Source organism: Phytophthora ramorum, assembly GCF_020800215.1.
Source record: "Phytophthora ramorum isolate Pr-102 chromosome Unknown Phyram_PR-102_s0014, whole genome shotgun sequence".
Classification (NCBI taxonomy): Eukaryota; Oomycota; class Peronosporomycetes; order Peronosporales; family Peronosporaceae; genus Phytophthora; species Phytophthora ramorum.
The window spans coordinates 409,469-432,883 of record NW_027150660.1 but is presented as its reverse complement, the minus strand read 5'-3'; the positions used below and the strand labels follow the sequence as shown (position 1 = coordinate 432,883).

The following is a 23,415-nucleotide window of genomic DNA, read 5'->3' as shown; positions in this document are numbered from 1 at the left end:
ACACGTCTGCAACGCATGTTGCGCGTGCAGACTGCCCCCACCTGCCCCACCTGTCGGAACCAGAGTGGGAGGCCCTCCAACGACTGTCGACAGTCATTGGAGAAGCGGCGGTAGCAACGATGTTGCGAACGCTATCACCGACGGAGCAACACGGTGTTGCTCTGGGTTTCATCGTGAAGGAACAGCGTGAAACCACTGCTCGAAGCTTCGGTGTCGTCATCGGCCACACCGCGCGTGGAGTCCATTGAAACTCCACGTAAGCAGCTACGTTGGAAGAGAGGGGGAGCCTCTCCTCCGTTGGCTTGTCGAGGTCGACACTGCCATTGCGGCTCGACGTATCGTCGACCCGTTGTCGAAGGTTGCGTTCGCCATGTCATGTCTTGGCGGACGAGCAAGGCGTTGGGCGTACGGACGCCGACACACAGACCCTACGTGCTTTAGCACGTACGAAGAGTTCAAGGAGGAGCTCAAAGCTAGCGTTTGAGCCCCCGCAGAACGAGTTCCGATCGAGGGCGGAGTTCCTCGATCTGCAACAGGGCAAGCATGACGTGCATGCTTACGCCCAAAGAGCACGGTACTTGGTCTGGAACATCGTGACCAACCCGATTGACGAGGCGACAAAGGTCGTCACGTTCATGAAAGGCCTTAGAGATGGGCCTGTGAAGACCTATCTCTTCCGAGAGTATCCAAGTACTCTCGAGGCTGCGATTTCGCTCGCAATGCAGGAAGGGGTTAGCCTGCGACAGGCTAAACTGCATGTGAACGCCCCACGGCTGATGCCACGACCGTTGGTAAGGGCGTCGGGAGGTCCCGAACCAATGGACCTCTCGAGTGCGACAGCTGCTGGGAACCAGCAGCGTCGTGGATCAACGAATGTTCGTTGATTCCACTGTGGAAACATCGGTCACTACGCCCGTGAGTGCACAGAATCCGCCGTGATGATACCCAGTATCGTCTTGGGCCATGACGGTGCTTTGCCCGACCTTTGCTTGTTTGACCGACCCTGCGACATCATGGAGGCCCCCAACTTGAACGGAAAGTGGACCCAGCTTGACGACTTTGCCGAAGATAGGGTAATCCCACTGGGAGGCAATTTGATCTGGCGCGACGATAGACGAGGAGCCATCTTGAGCCTCGACGATTTAAACTACTTCTACTGGAGCGAGAAAACTGGAGAATGATCTCGGCCAGCCTGCTCGATGGTAATGAAGGCAAACTTGATTAGCAGCGCCCCCAATGACAGGGAGTGGTGTGGGGGCTGCCCGAGCTGAACGCTGCTGAGATGTGATTACCGACCATAACTTGGGCGAGCGAGATGGTCAGATTATCCTTGATTAACGTGTGTGTCGGACTTCTACCTGCCGAACATCTTGACAGCAAGACTGTCAACCCCAGCGCTGAAATGCACTCTTGCACCACCACTGCGATGGGAGTACGACGCAAAGCGATTAGGGTCTTCACTGGTCATTACAGCTGCATGCGTCAGGGCTGCCACGACATTGTCGACGTGGAGATAGTTGTGCTTGGTGTCTTGACACAGAAGGGGAGGAAAATTTACAAAGCATTCTCGTCCAACTGCAGTCCGAATCGTTGGCCTCGTCATCGCCAACCAAATACGCTGGAACCTGGCGGCAGTGGATTGCATGGCGTCAATATATGCGGTTATCATCCTGGCTATCAGACAACTGAGCCCAACAGTCATATCAACTCGCATTATTCGGTGCCTACTGTTGGCGCTATGGTTTCGGACAGCCTGGACAAGGAAATTCAGCATAAACAATCCTCTCCAAGATAAGTTTTACTGCGTGGAGTCATCTGTTCTATTGCGGGCCAAGCGTCACTTTACTCCCTGGACACAAGCTTGCCATTGACAGCATGCGACGACACGATCCACCGTTGTCACGGAAGCACCCAGTCACCATGTCAGTCATGCGAGATTTTCATCACACCCTCAACTTCTGCAAAACTCTAGAACGGGTTATGTGGAGCTCCGTAGTCCTGGGATTCTTCTATTTGTTGCGACGCTCCGAGTACCTCGCCCAAGGACTCAAAATTGAGCCCTACGCAATTACAAGAGAGGGCGTCCAAATTTTCGACCGCCTGAACAGACCATGTGCGATCCTCAGTCATGCCACCAAGGCCGTGAAACGTTTCAGGGGAAGCAAAACCGATCAGATCGGCGAGTGTACGTCCACAACACTGTCACAGTCAGGCTCACGTTGGTGTTGTCCGGTCGAAGCTGCATGGTTCCTCACGAAACAACACGAATTGATAGGAACATTTCAGGACACATGTTTGATGAACTTCGATCTGCATCCAATTAACAGAAACGTTAGCCCAAATTGACGAGTAAGGCTCACGCCATGCTTTCGATGCCGCGTCCACCATCCGATTTGTCTCTCCGGGGTAAGTGAGACACCCCTATTCTGAGGTTAAATACTGCTTCGCCGAGATCGATTGGACGGTTTATTTCTTGTGCTGCCATTTAGGGACTTGCAAGCTTCTTACTCCATGTGGCCGCTTCTGAACGGTAACCCCAGCAACGAAAATGTGGTACGTTGGAATTGCCGGCCAACCCGTTCTTACCCCATGTCCTTATGGCTATTGCGATACAGAGGTGCTCTCTTACGTTAATGGAAAACGCGTTTGACTAAATGAGCTCAAACTCCTCATCGTCAAAGCAGACTTGAGGGTACTCGTCTCGACCAGGGTTGAGTACCGCTAGCACCATATCGGACGCATCCACATAGATATGATGATTCGGTATTTGGACGGCTCCAAACATTCTCAGAAAAAAACTCAGATAGGTGCCCATCTCGCAAAATATACTGGAACCAACGAAGATCCGTTATGAGTGTTTTCGAGGGCTGGATGCCTCCGAACCGTAGCCGCAAACGAATAATGGCCGATTGTAGTTGCTGGAAAAATGTTTTGCGATATGTAAGCAGATCGTAATATACCGTAGGCTCTTTGCAGCTCCATGCGTGTTGTTGATCCCTTTTTGAGAAAGTGGGTGATGCGGACCATATTTTTGGTGATCTTGTCCTGCGAAATTGACAAAGTGCGAAGTTTTGTGTCCCCAGAACGGTCTGTCGAGTGTTACCAGTGTGAAAAATTGGATTAGTTGATGGATCGAGGGCCCAGAATGGTTAACATGGCATGACGTAGCGTGGATTCGGTCAATTGGTGTTCCGTGTCGAAATAGACGAACGGCTTCAGCGATTCTCACTTTGTGAGCTCGGATGAACGCAGATAACGTTTGTATTGTTAGTTCATCGAGACCTGACGGTGCGGTTGAAGACTGTGATGGCCGCCGATATCCAATTTTGTAAAGCTCTCTTGACTGGTGAGATTCTTCTCATGAGATATCTTCCTCGAGTCAACCATCTCAGCGGTTTGACGTGAAAGGGTTACCAGGATTTGCGCGTGAACCTCCTTTTCAGCTTTTGATCGTTGTGCCCTGAAGAGTTGAGATTGCTCATAGTACACGGAGGTGTGAGCAGGTTTGAGGAATGGTATGGTGTCATATGGAATGATGATGTGACCGAGCTAGTACTGAGGACTGCTCGGCTTAAAAAATTGCTGCTGTCGACGGATGATGACTGTGGGGATTGACACAAAATTGATTCGCAGCTATCGCCGAATGACGATCGCGGGGAATGAGACGAAATTGATTGGACGAAGACTTGGAGTTTATGGACATTGAGTGGCTCACTGAAAAGAAGGAGGCTCATTTGTTTTCTGACGAGTGGGACCTATTGATGTCCTTTTCGACAATACAGAGATGCATGATCCGGCTTCAATCCACCGAACCGCACGCGGATGGATTCGCGAATACGTTGATCCAGATCTACTGGCACGAAATGTGCGCGTTTCAACGACATGTACGATTTGCCATTGGTAGCTTTGTATCTAACGTTCGAGTGGAAGCAAAGACAGCGCTTCTTTCCATTTTGAACAGCAAGTTGTGCGTATACATCTGCAGCGATTGCGTGCTCTGTTTTCACGACCCGCTGATGACGACGTTGCCGGTTGTCCTGTGAGGCTGAGTGTGAAACACTTATTTAGTCAATGCCGGAGGTTGCTTAGATTGGGAGATTACTAGCGCTGCATGACGTATGTGAGACCGGATTTGGCGAATGTCTGCATCGCCGTCTGAACATTGGAATTTGATCGGCGAGCCATCACTTGACTCTCGCTCTAACTCTACTCAAAGCGTCTCCAGAATTGAGTTTATCCAGTACACCAACAATGCCAATGTCCGCCTGTTGCCACGTCATTTAACTTAGACAGACATCACAAGGGTATCCACCAAATCGCACAGCACGGGCGACACAGATTCAGTGCTATATACAACCAGTGACTGCAACGAAGCAAGAATATCGTCGATGCATTCTGCACGGTCAGCTGGTGGAAGGCTGAGAAGTTTAGCATATGTGTTCCATCGGTTAAAATCCACACGACTTTGTCGTTCAGGTTGACGAAGGGTGTATCCTAAACACCAAATTCTAAAAGCACCTCGAACCTGCTCTCGAACGTTCTCGCCTTACATAAATTACCACCTCATTGCAAGTTGCTATTGCGACTGTAATGACTACAGTCCAGACTGGCAACACCGTTACGCAATGGGCCAATGCGGCTTCTAAGAGTTCATGGTAACGACCATGATGCCACAGACGACAATGGTGGCGACGAGTCCTACACCGGGGAGGATGAAGAAGAAAGCGCCATCTTGATATCAAACACTTTGGGTCAAATCAAGGCTTCCCTAGGGAAATGGACAAAGATAATGTCTGCTAGTGTAAACACACAGCTGTACAAATGGGTCGATGTCTTGGCCATGAGATTGTACAAGAGGGGAGTAACGCCGACCAGCTTCAAAGCCAGAAATTTGGGATTCGAGAGAAACAAGGCAAGTGTAGAATACTACAAAGCGTGGTATGACAATAACGTCGCGGCAGGGGTTATCAAAGCCTTGGAGTAAGTCGTACTACAGAGGCTGCGAGGGTAGAAGATGCTGCAGAGAAGGAAGCAGGCTTTTGCAGCGTTAGATCGAGGTTTGTCCATTATAGCAGGCCATCCCGGAAATCGTATTCGATCAAACCTGAACATTCTCTCCAAGGCATGTTTGCAAAGAGTCTTCGCCAACTCATACTTATGCTTCTCTGAATCGCGGAGAGAGTCGGAACCCAGTGTACAGTGTAATATGGAGGGGGAGTAGCATGCAGACTTAGTCCAGATCCTCTTCCATCATCAGATCGCTCTCATCGAAATGCCCGCTAGTTTGTCGCTTTTTGTCTGTCAGGAGGTGTGCTGAGAGTTTCGAAACAAGCCCATGGGTGCCGCTCATCCAGGTAGCTAGGAGATGCCTCATCATAGATGATGAGCTTCTTTCAGTTTCGACCCCGCTCGTACATTGATGTCACTTGAAAACCCTAGACTAATAACATTGGACCAGCTCTATCATGCATTCACCCCGACAAAGCAGCAACAGCAAGTCGTTGTCGTGCTAGGCGGTGGATGTGACTCGTGTAGGCGATGTTGGGTACCCGAAGCATGTCCAGAGCTCCTCCTTCACGACCCCTCTTCATGGTTCATGGAAAGGATGTCAGGCTGCGCAGCCAGATCACAGTCGCTCGCTTCATTTGTTTGTTTTTGTTTTGTTTTTCGGTGAGGGACATTGGTGTCACTTAGCTATGCTAACGACTTCTATGTACGCTTCATTTGTTCCGTGGATGAGCGGGGCATGGTCTTGTCCGCCATAGGTCTCAACTCTGGTAGCTTGACCCCCCCCCCTCACCGATGCGCTGCCGACACATTCGCATCTAGCCGAGTCGGTTGCCGACTCCGAGTACATATCCATTTTCTTGTAGTAGCCTGCGCATCTTTTCATGGCGACGTCACTGGGTGGGTATCAGTTGAGCTGCTCGTCTGGACCAAGTCCTTGTGATGTTTTCAACTGCATCCCTTAACACGAGTCCCTGTACTCGGACTTCGACACAGAAGTGAGGCTGGAAGGCCAGGTTGTTGACATCAGAGAACTCTTTGACGTATCGCAGCGCTATCCACCACCGCCAGACTCTCTCTCGCTCTCTTGTATAGTGCTTCCAACTGCAGCTCCGCATACTTCCTCCAGTGCGTCAAAACAGTTCTCGTATCGCTGACGGATGCAAGCCCAAAGCTTTTGGGTCTCGAATATCCATACGATATTTCTTGTGACTATTGAGCACGCCAAAACTTCCAGTCTTCAGACTTTTCTACAGGTACCGCAGAAGATGATGGTATCGTTGGCGAAGAGCAATTGACTACCAGAAGAAAACAGAAAGTCGGTGTTCACCATGCGTCAATTGATCCTTGTTTCTTGACCCGAGCGAGTTCTTCCGATCACTCGAGTTACGGTTATTGGTGTTTTCAGACGACGTTCATGATGTTGTTGTGGGCGTGCCGATGACGGTACAATGATCAACTCTGCATTGTACACCTCCGTTGTCAGGGTGTGGTGTGGAGGTTACCCCATTAATTGCTGTGAGGTAGAGTTGGAAATCATTTTGGCCGCCATTCTCGATGTCAGCCGCCCGTCAATTCATGTGTAGCACTCCACCGAGTCAGAGCGCCAGCGCCCAAACAACTTGACCGCCAAATTGTCGACCCTCTGCGTTGAATAGTGCCGTGGCACCTCCACTCCGGAAAGAATGAGAGCCGTACCGATGGGGATCATCGCCTGTGTGCTTGGCCGCAACCTTGAGAATGTCTACGATGTCACTTACCTGGAGCACTGTATTCGACACAACATGGTATTTTCCGCTACAACGAGCGAAGTATGGTGCTGCACCAGATACCATGCAGCTCGAACAGGACAACACCAATTTTGACCGGACTTCCCCAATGTGCGCCTGCAGCCTTCTCCGAATTGATCAGACTTGCTGCCCCGGAAAGTTATCGTCACGTATCGGCCATAGCTAAAGAAGTAGGTTTGCCGTCGTATTTGTCGGAGAAGCAGACGTCGCCTCGTTGAATGGCGTAAGCTTGAACTTTTCTGCCATGAGCTAAATACTCCGATCGTCGGAGAAGAAAGTAGAAGTCCAGCACCGAAGCCCCCCAAATGACTCGGTGCTGGGTTGATTTAAAGTCGAGATCGATGTGCATTTGACGGAGAATCGCCGTGGTGACTGGGGCCATTGGGTTTCTGGGCAGGTCCGATCTTCGCATTCCTGTGATCGCCAACTTGTGTCCGGCCAGCAATTCAACTCCATAGCCGAATGTTTTCCTATGATACCATGAGAGATAAGAGATCTTGGAGACGACGGTCGAAGAAGAATTGCCGGCTTGCTGTCGACCCAGCCGAATTTCCAGCAGTATGTGGCAAACAGAGTGAGCTGGTAGGAGTCCTTCTGAGGCGTGGCAGGCAACCATTTTGAAAAGTTGAGCCAGCGATACCATAGACTCCACTGTGACCAAGTGTTGGTGTACTGGGTCAACGACGACTTTGCCAATGACTTGGATTGAAGCGACTCGAAAATCCCATGTAGAGCTACCTGTAAGTTGTTGCTACTTCCACCTGTTTCCATGAAGCAGCAAAATGACTCCAGATGGATAAATGGGGTTCGGTCCATGCTCGCGGAGCTGCATCGGCCATCCAGTTTGCTGATCCAGGTAAATGATCGGCTGACATCCGAATGTTGAAGAAGACTTCAGCCAAACCGATCGCACGATTTATTTCTTGGCTGAGAATACTGCCTGCCTGCAGCCGGTTGCACCAAGACACGGCTGTACTATTGTCGCTCCAACATTTCACATGCACCATCTTCCCTCCGGTCTGTTCGAGCCAGGTCGGTCCCCACGTCCAGAGCGCAAGTGCGATGAAGAGATGTTCTCTCACGTTGATTGAAATTTGGATCCACTAGAATCGCCTTCGTGCATCATCAACAATTCTTCTTCATCAAATTTGACCTGATTGAAAGAGTCCGTGGCGGGGTCTAACACCGCAAGACCTGTGGCGGACGCGTCCACGAAGAGTTCCACATCCACCGCTGGAAGCTCACCAAACAATTTCAACGAGAGCTGCGCCAAGCATCCATCGTCGAGAATATGCTTGAACCACTGCAAATCGGTCACTGCTCCGCGCGACAATTTGGTGCTGCCAAATCGTGGAACGGCCGTACACTGTGTCTGCAGCCGCTGGTAAAATGATTTCGCTGTCCGTAGACATGTAGCAATGTGGGGGAGAGAGCCCAGCACTCTGTAAAATTCAGTTTTCGTTGCCTTGCCGCGTTTCAGCATCCTCATCACTCAATTCCTGGCCTTTTCGACTTTCTCTTGAGGAATAGAAACTGTTCGCCGTTCGGTTTTCCAGCGAAGGCCCTTCTTCACTAGATCTTCGATCCTCGCCACGATCGTGGCGACGAACTTATAGTAGACTTTAGGACTCGACTCCGTCACAAATGCGCCGTTGAGAGAGCCTTCGCTCGGGAACAATAAATCGTGGATTGTGCTGACTTCGAAGGCTGGATCTATATCTTTCTTCTCCATAGCGCCGAGGGGACTACATACCCCGGTTGGCCATAGCTCCAGAATGCTAACATCGACCACAATGTATTGTCCCGCATCTTGACCTTCTCGAAGACTTCTAGTTACCGCTCGAATATACCGCCGACAAGAACCGTGATTTTTGGCAGGAGGCCTCTTTGGTGCAGAGCCACCTCTCCACAATGCTTTGATACGAACCTTTGCCATGTGTTCAATCCGGTGGACGTGCACGTACCCGTGCAGTACTTGACGAAGCCGACGTGGATCAAGAGCCTTGTCCGGCCTGCTGTCGAGACTGTTTTCTCCCCTGAAAAACCAAGTAGCTTGTCCGATGGTCATGCTCCGTTTATGAATGACCTCGGATAACGAGCGGCATCCACTCAAGTCAAGCTTAGTACGCGTCTAACGATGAAGTTGGTCCGCGTATGAAGCCTTCCTGGCGGTGAGCTTGTGAGAGTGTGCATTCGTCCCGCAGCAAATCTATTTCCAGCGCCACTCGAATTTCTTTCTGCGGATGTAAGGGATAAGTTGATCAGCCGAGTACTCTGTCTGGAAACGAGGGTACCCAGCTTTTCTCTTGCGTGTTGTATATCTCGTCTTGCATCCGCTGATGTAGTTGATGCCCTTCGCGTCGTTAGCTTGCCCTGTGTGTCGACCACATGATGTTCGGAGAATAAACGCCCACCGCCTGCATAGCACTCAATGACCACTTCCCGTCCCAACGATGACTCGTTTCACCGGGCTGACTGTTGTGGGGAGGCTCCCGGGGTACGTTTACTCGCGATTATTGTCCGACAACCACCCGCATGGCCCACAGCTATCCCTGCTCTCGATATCGATTTCTCGGCATACCGAACTAACCGCTGGGGAGAGGTTCCCGTGTCGGACTACTTGCTCACGCTCGGCTTGCTGTTGCAACCCTTGCCACTATCATCTTGGCCACAATCTTCGACGTAACCTAGTGGAGTCGAGGGCCGGAGACTCAGAGAATATGCTTGTTCGCGACGGCAAGGTTTAGGAGATGCCTCGTGTTTTGGGAGTCATAATTGCTTGTACTTCTTGTTCAGACCTCCAAACGCTTTTTGAACTCTGATTTTACACAGTCGGGTAGCTGCTTAGGGACGAAATGTGCACGACCACTTGGACACTTTGTCGTCATCGCCAGTGTTGCACCCTTCATTGGACAGGAATCTCATGCCCAGCGACTGTGATTCACCGGTATCTGGGTCAGAACGCAAAGGCAGCCGCTGAATTACACGTGACGGATTGCGTCCAACGTTTTTTTTTTGCCTTCTCGTGTATTTGACGATCGGGTTGACTCGCGCGTGGTTGTGTGGTTGACTCCTTGCATTTCTGACTTCCTCTCCTGCTATAGCCCTTCGAGTTGACGCTGAAGTTTCTCGTAGAGCAAGTCGCGCAGCAGTGGGTCGTCTGTAGAACATCGCTGGCGCACCGTAGCGAGCGATGGAATTACATCATTAGCCGCAGACCGTACGTCTTCGAACACGTCATTTACCCAGTAAACCAATCCAGGTAGTTCACTTTTGCCCCACGCTGGTCTCATCAATTTACCTTGAACACAGACTACTAGAGCCTCCACTAGGTCGACCACGCTGTGTGAGCAATATTCGCGGCAAAATACGAGTAGGACTGGCTAGGCTTGAACAACCTCACTAACCTCACAAGCCAAATCTGCAGCCGCAAATTCCGCTGACGCTGACAGGTTGTCGAAATTTGAACCTCCTCCTGCAAACCAGGCGACCCGATCATTGCGAGAGAGCTCATCACCGACAATCCTTGCGAACGAAATTGGAAGTCGTAGAGACGGGTAAGAACCCTGGAAGTGGCTTGAACTTCACGACCTTGGACCGAACAAGTTCTTGAATAAATTCAACAGGGTGCTTACCTTTGTGCTTGTCTGATGTTAGGCGCTCGTGAACCATCTGCTGGTCAGACCTCGGGATGAATGCATACTTGAAGTTGCAGTCAGTCCTCCGCGGTGTCGAGGACCTGTTGGGGAGGTCATCCTCAACTGTCGATCCACCCGTCGTGTCCATTTGTCTGACACTCAGGAACCGATCCAACAGCGCAGGGTGGTTCCGTAATTTCTCTACAATGAGGCTGTCTGTGTCCGCAGCTGCTATTACCTCACGACGTGGACGTTGGTGAGGGTGAGATTGTCAGATCCAGAACGCATGTCGTCATGCGATCTTTTGGTACCAGGAGCTGGACTTCTGGGTTCAACCTCGCGCTCCGATGATTTGTGGGATAAGTCGTCGTCGTCCACAAACGGATCAAACAACTCGTGAGCTCCGCCGGGTGCCTGGCTACCGCCCCCGCTTCTCAGTCCGGTTCTGTGCCGCTGATCAGCCGTATTGGTGGACGCCAAAACGTCTCGCCAATGATCGCTGGTGCCGGCTTGACTCCCCCATCGACGTGATACGCGAAAGACACCGCATGCTGCAGAGAAAAAGTAGTTGGCTCAGGTCTACCCAGTGACACTCTCTGTCCAGCTTTGGAAACTGGTCGGGTCTCAGGAGACCGTCCAATATCTCGGCAACTTCCTTGGTAGCTTGGACGTGATCTGTTCCAAGCACTCGGCTTAAAATAGAATTGTGAAGAGCAACAATTTCCTCCAGATCCCAATCCGACTCCTCAAATTGCAGCTGCTCCAGCAGCAAAGCAACAACAGGAGCGACCGGTACGACTTCGGCAATGGAGGTGGTGACACAGAGACTATCCGACTTTACCGACACAACCGGTCCATCAATCGCCGTAACTTGACCGTGAATAAAGTCAGAAGCCACTTTGGCGCACACCGGCCGGCGTAGTAACGACTCATTCTCACTCTTCTGGACCTCGAGTGCCGCGACCACGTGTTGGCCAGCGATATCCCGCGGCACACTACCTTCACTTCCTTGAAGGGAGCGATATGCTACCCTCTCTTGGCAGACTTGGACGACTCTTGCGTAGAATGGGTACTCGCACTCTTGGTCGACGAATTCGGGCATCAAGTGCAGATAGGAGCGCGTGGAAAGTCGGACCATGGTACCTGAGTGCAGGACCGTTGAGGTGGTTGAAGAGAGAAAGGTGTGGCGTGGAGGGTTAAGCTCGAACAGAAAGTTGAAAACTGACTACGACTACTTCGTTCGGACAGATCCGTTGGTTTCACAACTTGCTTACATCGTCTCAAAACCTATTTTCCACGCATCCTTTGAAAATATACCTTAGATCTGGTCGTACTGTGTTCAAGCAGCCATAGCATCGAGTATTCCCGACCACTAGTAGTACTAATGGCCGCCAGCACTTCGTCCCAGAAGTACCTTTACCAGTGATGCCATAATTTCGCTCTAAACGTCGTTGGTCACCTGCTGTAGAGCTTGGTCGAACTGTCGCCTATCATCGCCTCTTGCCCTTGCGACGCTGAAGAGCATCGGTGTCCGTCGAATGCACATTGTAAGAACCGTCCCAGGCTCGTTCTCGTCATTCGAGGGCTGCAATCGACTCCAACCCCTCTCAGCCACTTGCAACCCGCGGAAAGCTCCTTCGCCTTCGGAAACGAGTTTCCATGTAAAGACAATGCAATCGGCTCCGAAGAATCGGCGCGACACTAATCGCTGCAATAGCGACACTTTAGCTCCAGTCTGTAGCGTAACGACGTCGCTGAGTGTAAGAGTTGTCCGGGCACGAGTGTTGGTCGGATCCTTGGCGTTGCTGTATCCCGCATGGTCCGCTTTCACATTATGCTGCTGGCCCGCAATTCGTCAAAGAGTTCGACCGGTCTCGAAGAGTGAGAATGGCAGCACTTCTTTGAGTATCCGCTGGAAGTACTCCACCTCGCCTCCAGACTGGCGTCTGTGCGCCGAATGGACTCGTGATCCCGCGTCAGACAAGCTTGACGAACCCCACGCTATCGAAAGTTAAAGAAAATGGACCTTAGTGTGGCAAAATGACAGAGATTGATTTGCCCCAAACGGGCGAGTTTGTTCGATGTCGAAGAACTTTTGCACACATGAATGATAGTGTGTGGGTTGGTAGAGAGCGAAAAGCATGAACATCAGGAGGGTTTTCATCGCTCATACGCTTCACACGAGTATTCGCTGGGTGTCGGTATTAGCGGGGTACGACTCCGGAAAAGTGACTAAATTTGAGATTAGTCTGATGTTATACATGTAATAACACTGAAGTCGCTCATCTCGATCGCAAGAGCTTGTTCGAGAACCTGTTGCAGAGCCTTCGCCAGCTTGATCTGATTCATGCCGATCTCCTTCAGCTTTCGGTTTTCACGTTCCGATTGACGCCTCTTGTGAAACTCCTCCAGCGCTTTTGCGGCCCACTGACCCTGGTGTTCATTCGGCGATGTGTCGGTCACCCCTCTCGACGTATAAACATAAAAATTGCGACCACACTTTCTCTGACGTTCCAACCACTCCTCCATCCGTTGCGTTTGTGTTCGGAGGCGCTGTACCTCGCCTTTCTTGCGTTTTAGCAGCTCAGTGGCGTGTCCTCGCCTGTATGTTCGCCTCCGGGTGTTCTGGGGGGCTCTTGGGGCGTCTATACAGGAAGCGGCCGCTTCATATAGTGCAGGCAACCGGCTTGCAGAGCTGGCTGTGACTGGGTGGTGTGCTTCTTCTTGAACAAAGCTTGTATCTTCATCGTCGAGGTTGTCGAGGAAAGATAAAATGGCTTCGGGCAGTATTTCGTCCAACTCATTTCCCGGCATATGATCCACAATTGCTGTACCACGTCGCTGCTCGGTAGAAGAGGCCACTTCGAGAATGAGGTGCTCACCGTGAGCCTCACGGACCGATTGAACGCAGGCAACATATGGACTTCGTCATCAATTAGCGCGCGGTACTTGTACTTCTTTGCTCCAAAACTTTATGCCAATTCGACTGGCCATTTTACTACCGCATAGGGTTAAGCAGAAGAGCCGCTCCGTACACACGGTTGTATATAACGAACCTTTTGTGGGACCCGCCTTCATCTCGAGCGACGTCGCAGTGAAAAGGTTTCGCTGGCACGGTCAGACTTGCTCTGCCAGCCGTGATCTCAGTTCCATAACGAAGTGATCGCTTGGTTGAGGTCTCGACACTGTGCACAGACTCTGTGACGGAGGGGAAGCGCGCGCTCAAGTACACAGAGCTGATGGCGCCATTCCCACGGAAGAATTCCCAATCACCAGAGAGATGTGAGAAGGGATCTGCTATTATGTGGTCACGTAGAGTACAACGCGACGATCGACCTCATAGAAATTGTGTCGGTATTATAACGCACACGACACGCAATACATCTCAATTTGAAGCCGCAACTACGGACGTGATCGCATGATCGACTTGGTAACCACTGACGAGGTCTTCCTCAACGACATTGTGGAGTTTCTGGACTTCGACGTCTCCGTCACGCCGAGGTTTGTGACACCCAAGCCGGTAGAAGACACTGGTGGCCTTGAAGCGTTGCTCTTCACTCAAGACCTCGACGACGCAGGTCCATCGAGCACTGGCAACGTCAGTCGAGACAAGAGAGACAAGCCCAGCAATAAACGAGAGAAGGAAAAGAACCGACAACAACGATACCGACAGCGACTCAAGGATAATCGAAAGGAGTTACAACGTCAAGTGGGCGCTTTGTCCGAACAATTGAATGGGCTGAGGCAAAAGGCTGCAAGCAGGAAGAAGATGGACTCAACCGACACGCTTCTCCCTAGCTCCCGGTGGATAGCTGACGTAGACATTCAACGCGAAAATCGAATGCAGGCTGAAGCGGAGCAGCAGCGCCTACTTGCTGCCGTGAACTACCAAGCCGACAACATCAAGAGACTGCGACAAGCTGTCGACAACAGACTCAGTGCCGGCGGTTCAGCATTCGAACGCAAGTCTGCAGCGCTCCATTCTATTACAAGTGTGCTGCACACAACCTACACGCAGCAACTTGAGGGCTGTTCCACTCAGTCAACAACGTCGTGGACGAGTGCGCTGTGGCTTCACTAACTGGGACGACAATCAACTCGTCCTGACGGTGGTGCAGCCTGTTTCATGCTATCAACAAGGTCATCCTACCCTCCAGCTCCAGCAAACGTGTCGAGCTCTGTGGGATGTTGTGCATGATCAAGACGAGTCACCATTTGAAATGACGTCTCATAATGATGTATTCGTCAAGACGCGAGTACTCAAGGCTAGACATACTGAAGTGTTGGGGTAGTGTTTTGTTTCGCGCCAATACACGGAAGATGAACGCTTGATTCTCGTGTGGAAATTTTCTTCAGAGGGTGACGACGGATTCCACGGATTGCACGCAGAGGAAACAGGCTGGATGTCTGTTGAGCCATCGGCGTCTGGCGTTGTGCTCTCGGTCTGTACTGAAGTGCTTCTCTTCGGGACATTGCCGTGAACCAGCGATAGACACAGCTTTACAACATGTTGAAAGCATTACTGGAAGCAGATAAGCAGGAAATGACTGAAACTATGGGAAGACTACTGCTCAGCAACGTACTTTGTGCTAACAAAATCGACAGGCATTTTGTGGAATCAACAGTGAAAGAGCAGTAAGTCTGTATTTATGATAAACCAGAGGCGTGAAAGGCGGATGGGATTATTATAATTAGCACGGGTATTGAGAACTTGACGACTAGTGTTCACACGTCTGTGTACTGGAGCCAAGCAGATAGTATCACCGTAGTCCGTGCTCAAGCGGCGTATGTCACGGATCGAAGTGGTGGCAAGCTCCCACAAGACGCTAGAAAATAATACCAATCGAAGAGCGTTCAAGTCCAAGCTACAGAGATTGATAAACGCGTCCACCCGAGAATTGGACGAACGGATGGACAAAGGTTTTGGCCTTTGTGGATTTCCATTGCGCTCTTTCAACCGCCAACGTGACTTTTCTACTGCGATTCCTAGTAGTTGACGTGCGCTAACTTTTCAAGAAGTCGTTTTGACAATCTACATGTAGTTGCTAACACTTTAACTGCAACACGACCCTCTCTTCTTCCAGTCAACGATTCAATCTACTGGATCGAGGTATCAAAGTATTCTCGTCTTCGGTAGCGCACTCACATCACAGACTCGGTGGGCGTCGACTTGCACAAATTACCATCCACGCTACCGGAGATGGTGCTTGAACAGTATTTTGCTGACACACAGCCTCGGTCGTATACCTATTGGCGCTAAGAGTTTACCACGAGCACCTAGACGCCTTGAAGTGACGAAACGCTGTCTAGCGTCGTCTTCATCTTGTCGCCTCTAACTTGCGACAAGCTCCAGGAGTTTTCAACCCTCCCACATCTCTTTAGGGCTGCCACTCGGCACCTTGCTTGGGAAGCAAGGCCCCTAATGCCATTGGCCCATAACCGAAATGAACCACTTTGCCCCAATGCCTGCATGATTGATACGGAAATCCTCCATTAACAGGGTTCACTTCAGCCTCTTACATAATAACAATGAGAGCGAGGAAAACGAGGATGGAGGCAGATATCGAGTGTATTATATTGACAACGGTGGAAGGTAGGATTTAACGACTTGCGACGCCAGGAACACGAGCTGAGTGTGGAATTGGCGCCCAACACTTCATCATTCCTTCTTGACAGGGGCATTTGAAAGTATCGCGAGGACTTGGCCACCCGAGCAGCTCAACTGACACCCAACCAGTAATCTCGCCGTAAAAAGATGCGCAGGCTACTATTAATACGAGCAAATGGACATCTACTCGGAGTCGGCAACCGACTCGGCAGGATGCGAATGTGCCGCTAGCACCCACAGTGGACGTTTCCTATAATACCGTGAGTCTTATCACACCCCGCTACCCTGGATGCGCGCACTCAGCAGGCCGTGCTGCAGCGGACATGACGGACATAACCGACGGGGCGCTTCGATGAGAGCCACTTGATGATAGATGAGGATCCGAACCCGAGCTCAAATTGAGTCGAAAGTGGGCGTCGAGCCCCTTCAGAATGTCCCAGCGTGCTCCAGAGCTGCATCTTCTCCTTCATTTTCCAGGCATCACTAGGTACAGCAACGTGCTGCCTGTCGCCGTCCTGAGTTTCTGCGCTTCAGGGGCGGTGCCAACCCAAGTAGGACGCGTGCAGTGTGGTTTCCCTTGGTGTTCCAGGTCGTCGCTTAGATCCCACCGCGCCACGCTGTCATTTATTGCCGAAGTAAACCCCGGAATGGACGAACTCAAAGCGGAGTATTGGCATCTCTAGATGTACAAGATCAATACCGAATATAAAGCCACTATGCTGTATTTTGAATCTCTGCGCAGGTCAACACAAGGACTAGCTTCATTCAAAGGAGAGTCGGCGAAGACGTTTTTTGGTAAGCTTGCAGGTACCTTGGAGATAATATTTAGGTTTGATCCTATACGATTTCCAGGATGGCTTGCTTCAATGTCCACAACTCGATCTAACGCAGCGAAACCCTCAACAGAATTTTCTAACCGCGCTTCCCCCCTGTAGTCCAACTCAGTCCAAGGCTTTGATAACACCATTTGCGACGTTCTCGTTATACCACTTTACGTAGTGGGTCGCACCGTTCTGTTCCCTGGGTGTCTTGAATGTCATTTTCTCGACGGTGGCCGGCGTTATTCCCAACTTGTACAAAGCCTTGTTCGCGGTTTTGGCGATTTTTTTCCATGGATCGCTCACAGCAGCAGGATTGCTCACAGGAACAGAAAGTTTCGGCAATTTCTCGATTCTACCCAAAATGCTTGTCAACGTAAAGATTCTTTCTTCGTCCTCCTCCCCGGTGTAAGAATCGCCTTCGTCATCGTCGCCTGTGGCATCATCGTCGTTCTCATGCACTCTTAGGTTTCTTTTACCGTCGGCGTTAACTTCAGGAGATAGTGCACGGGCCAGTAACGCACGAGCTTGGATTGAATCCAACTTCGAGGTCATCGTCGAATCGGCGTTGGCAATCTTGGATGCATCCGCGTCGGCGCTTGCTAGGAGGGTGACCAAAGTCACGAGCAAAACCCACAACAACAGACGCATGGCTTTTGCTGGAAAGTTGGTTGAGAGGTGTTGGTTCGGGAGAGTCAATTAAGGAATGATCCAATGCGGAGACCCGTGCCGGCCTCGTCGATAGATTCTCGCCTATCTATACAGTATATACAGTAACCTGAGGAGCGTTCATTGTATTGATTTCAACGAACGGGAAACCTCAAAGGAGGGGTGAAATGCAAAAGAGAAAGACCAAAGTGGATGATCTCCTCAGTAAACCGAACATTTCACTCACCAGGTGAGACACATTTTCCTATCATGAGCGTCCGAAGCCCATCATAGAGGATGACAGCCGTCCTTCATACGATTTATTATGATGTTATTATAGTATACTTCGGAGTAGTAGTACCGGTATTACATTATCTGGATAGTGAGAAGGGATGGGACGCAAGCATACAGCTTGCATCGACCTGCACTGATTACATGTATAGCTAAAAGTGAGGAGTAAGCCTCTGGCACGCTGCGTTGGCCGGTATAATAGTTGGCTACTTTCGATCGGATCTAATCCGATGAAATAGAGGGACCCAGAAGGAAGCTTCCTCCCAGCACCTGTTGTACGAGTGCAACTTGTAAACCGTACCTATTGAATTTAAAAGGGTATTCTGGAGACTTCGTCAACAATGATGACGAAGTCTACCAGAACACATGTTCCAGTGATGATGGCATTCTCATCGCAGGGATACGTGTTCCAGAGATGCCAGCGCAAGAGCACGACCTAATCTTATAGCAGAGATGCCAGCACGGATCTATTAATACACGTGTACCGGTATTTGGGCCGAACAGCTCGGACATATACACACTTGAGACGTCGTATACGAGCATAAGGGCCACAGCCCGCCATCTAAAGTCGTCCGCGTAGGTCATGGTACAGCGACAATTGTGTGAATGGTTCTGGCGTGCTGGTGGCGGGCTGAAGCAGGTATGCCACCGTTCAAAAGCGGCAAAACGGAAGGTTGTCTCTATAACAGGGATGCAGTAGCAGAACAAACCTACCCCCTTTGCTACATTTCGGACTTGGTCGTTTGCTATCTCGGACCTTCTCTCTATTTCAGACTCCCTATCTCGGGATAAGAGACGTCAAGTTTGCCAAAATGGATGAAAACTACAATACATGTAGTAATACTTGTGGTCACCTCGGCCACTTTGAAATATCGTCGCTATTATAACGCACGAGACAACTCAGTTTTGCGTCCGCAACTATGAACGTGACGATTATGTCCGTAGTTGCGGACTCACGTCGTGATCACATGCTATGATGAGTCCGGCATATACTGTCCGCGGTCTTGCTATACTTCATTATTAATATCAGTATGTTTTAATTCTCGCAAGCATATTGAAGAATCTCGACCCGTTGGTGATTCAGTCGAGTGAAGATGTAATTGGAGTCGTACTGCAGCGCTCAAGGGCCACGTACCAATACTTCGCGCAATATCCGGCTGAAAAAGCGATCGAAGTCCATCCAGGGTCACAGCCCACAGGAAATGGCGAGCAGAACTGTTGGCAACAGAGCTTTATTAGTGCAGGTCGATGCAAGCTGTATGCTTGCGTCCCATCCCTTCTCACTATCCAGATAATGTAATACCGGTACTACTACTCCGAAGTATACTATAATAACATCATAATAAATCGTATGAAGGACGGCTGTCATCCTCTATGATGGGCTTCGGACGCTCATGATAGGAAAATGTGTCTCACCTGGTGAGTGAAATGTTCGGTTTACTGAGGAGATCATCCACTTTGGTCTTTCTCTTTTGCATTTCACCCCTCCTTTGAGGTTTCCCGTTCGTTGAAATCAATACAATGAACGCTCCTCAGGTTACTGTATATACTGTATAGATAGGCGAGAATCTATCGACGAGGCCGGCACGGGTCTCCGCATTGGATCATTCCTTAATTGACTCTCCCGAACCAACACCTCTCAACCAACTTTCCAGCAAAAGCCATGCGTCTGTTGTTGTGGGTTTTGCTCGTGACTTTGGTCACCCTCCTAGCAAGCGCCGACGCGGATGCATCCAAGATTGCCAACGCCGATTCGACGATGACCTCGAAGTTGGATTCAATCCAAGCTCGTGCGTTACTGGCCCGTGCACTATCTCCTGAAGTTAACGCCGACGGTAAAAGAAACCTAAGAGTGCATGAGAACGACGATGATGCCACAGGCGACGATGACGAAGGCGATTCTTACACCGGGGAGGAGGACGAAGAAAGAATCTTTACGTTGACAAGCATTTTGGGTAGAATCGAGAAATTGCCGAAACTTTCTGTTCCTGTGAGCAATCCTGCTGCTGTGAGCGATCCATGGAAAAAAATCGCCAAAACCGCGAACAAGGCTTTGTACAAGTTGGGAATAACGCCGGCCACCGTCGAGAAAATGACATTCAAGACACCCAGGGAACAGAACGGTGCGACCCACTACGTAAAGTGGTATAACGAGAACGTCGCAAATGGTGTTATCAAAGCCTTGGACTGAGTTGGACTACAGGGGGGAAGCGCGGTTAGAAAATTCTGTTGAGGGTTTCGCTGCGTTAGATCGAGTTGTGGACATTGAAGCAAGCCATCCTGGAAATCGTATAGGATCAAACCTAAATATTATCTCCAAGGTACCTGCAAGCTTACCAAAAAACGTCTTCGCCGACTCTCCTTTGAATGAAGCTAGTCCTTGTGTTGACCTGCGCAGAGATTCAAAATACAGCATAGTGGCTTTATATTCGGTATTGATCTTGTACATCTAGAGATGCCAATACTCCGCTTTGAGTTCGTCCATTCCGGGGTTTACTTCGGCAATAAATGACAGCGTGGCGCGGTGGGATCTAAGCGACGACCTGGAACACCAAGGGAAACCACACTGCACGCGTCCTACTTGGGTTGGCACCGCCCCTGAAGCGCAGAAACTCAGGACGGCGACAGGCAGCACGTTGCTGTACCTAGTGATGCCTGGAAAATGAAGGAGAAGATGCAGCTCTGGAGCACGCTGGGACATTCTGAAGGGGCTCGACGCCCACTTTCGACTCAATTTGAGCTCGGGTTCGGATCCTCATCTATCATCAAGTGGCTCTCATCGAAGCGCCCCGTCGGTTATGTCCGTCATGTCCGCTGCAGCACGGCCTGCTGAGTGCGCGCATCCAGGGTAGCGGGGTGTGATAAGACTCACGGTATTATAGGAAACGTCCACTGTGGGTGCTAGCGGCACATTCGCATCCTGCCGAGTCGGTTGCCGACTCCGAGTAGATGTCCATTTGCTCGTATTAATAGTAGCCTGCGCATCTTTTTACGGCGAGATTACTGGTTGGGTGTCAGTTGAGCTGCTCGGGTGGCCAAGTCCTCGCGATACTTTCAAATGCCCCTGTCAAGAAGGAATGATGAAGTGTTGGGCGCCAATTCCACACTCAGCTCGTGTTCCTGGCGTCGCAAGTCGTTAAATCCTACCTTCCACCGTTGTCAATATAATACACTCGATATCTGCCTCCATCCTCGTTTTCCTCGCTCTCATTGTTATTATGTAAGAGGCTGAAGTGAACCCTGTTAATGGAGGATTTCCGTATCAATCATGCAGGCATTGGGGCAAAGTGGTTCATTTCGGTTATGGGCCAATGGCATTAGGGGCCTTGCTTCCCAAGCAAGGTGCCGAGTGGCAGCCCTAAAGAGATGTGGGAGGGTTGAAAACTCCTGGAGCTTGTCGCAAGTTAGAGGCGACAAGATGAAGACGACGCTAGACAGCGTTTCGTCACTTCAAGGCGTCTAGGTGCTCGTGGTAAACTCTTAGCGCCAATAGGTATACGACCGAGGCTGTGTGTCAGCAAAATACTGTTCAAGCACCATCTCCGGTAGCGTGGATGGTAATTTGTGCAAGTCGACGCCCACCGAGTCTGTGATGTGAGTGCGCTACCGAAGACGAGAATACTTTGATACCTCGATCCAGTAGATTGAATCGTTGACTGGAAGAAGAGAGGGTCGTGTTGCAGTTAAAGTGTTAGCAACTACATGTAGATTGTCAAAACGACTTCTTGAAAAGTTAGCGCACGTCAACTACTAGGAATCGCAGTAGAAAAGTCACGTTGGCGGTTGAAAGAGCGCAATGGAAATCCACAAAGGCCAAAACCTTTGTCCATCCGTTCGTCCAATTCTCGGGTGGACGCGTTTATCAATCTCTGTAGCTTGGACTTGAACGCTCTTCGATTGGTATTATTTTCTAGCGTCTTGTGGGAGCTTGCCACCACTTCGATCCGTGACATACGCCGCTTGAGCACGGACTACGGTGATACTATCTGCTTGGCTCCAGTACACAGACGTGTGAACACTAGTCGTCAAGTTCTCAATACCCGTGCTAATTATAATAATCCCATCCGCCTTTCACGCCTCTGGTTTATCATAAATACAGACTTACTGCTCTTTCACTGTTGATTCCACAAAATGCCTGTCGATTTTGTTAGCACAAAGTACGTTGCTGAGCAGTAGTCTTCCCATAGTTTCAGTCATTTCCTGCTTATCTGCTTCCAGTAATGCTTTCAACATGTTGTAAAGCTGTGTCTATCGCTGGTTCACGGCAATGTCCCGAAGAGAAGCACTTCAGTACAGACCGAGAGCACAACGCCAGACGCCGATGGCTCAACAGACATCCAGCCTGTTTCCTCTGCGTGCAATCCGTGGAATCCGTCGTCACCCTCTGAAGAAAATTTCCACACGAGAATCAAGCGTTCATCTTCCGTGTATTGGCGCGAAACAAAATACTACCCCAACACTTCAGTATGTCTAGCCTTGAGTACTCGCGTCTTGACGAATACATCATTATGAGACGTCATTTCAAATGGTGACTCGTCTTGATCATGCACAACATCCCACAGAGCTCGACACGTTTGCTGGAGCTGGAGGGTAGGATGACCTTGTTGATAGCATGAAACAGGCTGCACCACCGTCAGGACGAGTTGATTGTCGTCCCAGTTAGTGAAGCCACAGCGCACTCGTCCACGACGTTGTTGACTGAGTGGAACAGCCCTCAAGTTGCTGCGTGTAGGTTGTGTGCAGCACACTTGTAATAGAATGGAGCGCTGCAGACTTGCGTTCGAATGCTGAACCGCCGGCACTGAGTCTGTTGTCGACAGCTTGTCGCAGTCTCTTGATGTTGTCGGCTTGGTAGTTCACGGCAGCAAGTAGGCGCTGCTGCTCCGCTTCAGCCTGCATTCGATTTTCGCGTTGAATGTCTACGTCAGCTATCCACCGGGAGCTAGGGAGAAGCGTGTCGGTTGAGTCCATCTTCTTCCTGCTTGCAGCCTTTTGCCTCAGCCCATTCAATTGTTCGGACAAAGCGCCCACTTGACGTTGTAACTCCTTTCGATTATCCTTGAGTCGCTGTCGGTATCGTTGTTGTCGGTTCTTTTCCTTCTCTCGTTTATTGCTGGGCTTGTCTCTCTTGTCTCGACTGACGTTGCCAGTGCTCGATGGACCTGCGTCGTCGAGGTCTTGAGTGAAGAGCAACGCTTCAAGGCCACCAGTGTCTTCTACCGGCTTGGGTGTCACAAACCTCGGCGTGACGGAGACGTCGAAGTCCAGAAACTCCACAATGTCGTTGAGGAAGACCTCGTCAGTGGTTACCAAGTCGATCATGCGATCACGTCCGTAGTTGCGGCTTCAAATTGAGATGTATTGCGTGTCGTGTGCGTTATAATACCGACACAATTTCTATGAGGTCGATCGTCGCGTTGTACTCTACGTGACCACATAATAGCAGATCCCTTCTCACATCTCTCTGGTGATTGGGAATTCTTCCGTGGGAATGGCGCCATCAGCTCTGTGTACTTGAGCGCGCGCTTCCCCTCCGTCACAGAGTCTGTGCACAGTGTCGAGACCTCAACCAAGCGATCACTTCGTTATGGAACTGAGATCACGGCTGGCAGAGC

The 23,415-nt window shown here is 50.4% G+C and overlaps 3 protein-coding genes across 3 annotated transcripts; 2 read left to right on the top strand and 1 right to left on the bottom strand.

Moving 5' to 3' along the window:
• Positions 1-4,633: 4,633 nt before the first annotated feature.
• On the top strand, positions 4,634-4,984 carry KRP23_12102 (uncharacterized protein; the record flags this gene model as incomplete). The annotated part of the gene is made up of 1 exon (XM_067895962.1): positions 4,634-4,984. The coding sequence occupies one exon, from the start codon at positions 4,634-4,636 to the stop codon at positions 4,982-4,984; it is 351 nt and encodes a 116-aa protein (XP_067739710.1).
• Positions 4,985-16,984: 12,000 nt separating this feature from the next.
• Positions 16,985-17,512, bottom strand: KRP23_12101 (RxLR effector protein 24; the record flags this gene model as incomplete). Its single annotated transcript, XM_067895960.1, has 1 exon — positions 16,985-17,512. The coding sequence occupies one exon, from the start codon at positions 17,510-17,512 to the stop codon at positions 16,985-16,987; it is 528 nt and encodes a 175-aa protein (XP_067739709.1).
• A 1,951-nt stretch (positions 17,513-19,463) lies between these two features.
• Positions 19,464-19,991, top strand: KRP23_12100 (RxLR effector protein 24; the record flags this gene model as incomplete). Its single annotated transcript, XM_067895959.1, has 1 exon — positions 19,464-19,991. One exon carries the CDS (start codon positions 19,464-19,466, stop codon positions 19,989-19,991), a length of 528 nt encoding a protein of 175 aa, XP_067739708.1.
• Between the last annotated feature and the right edge of the window lie 3,424 nt (positions 19,992-23,415).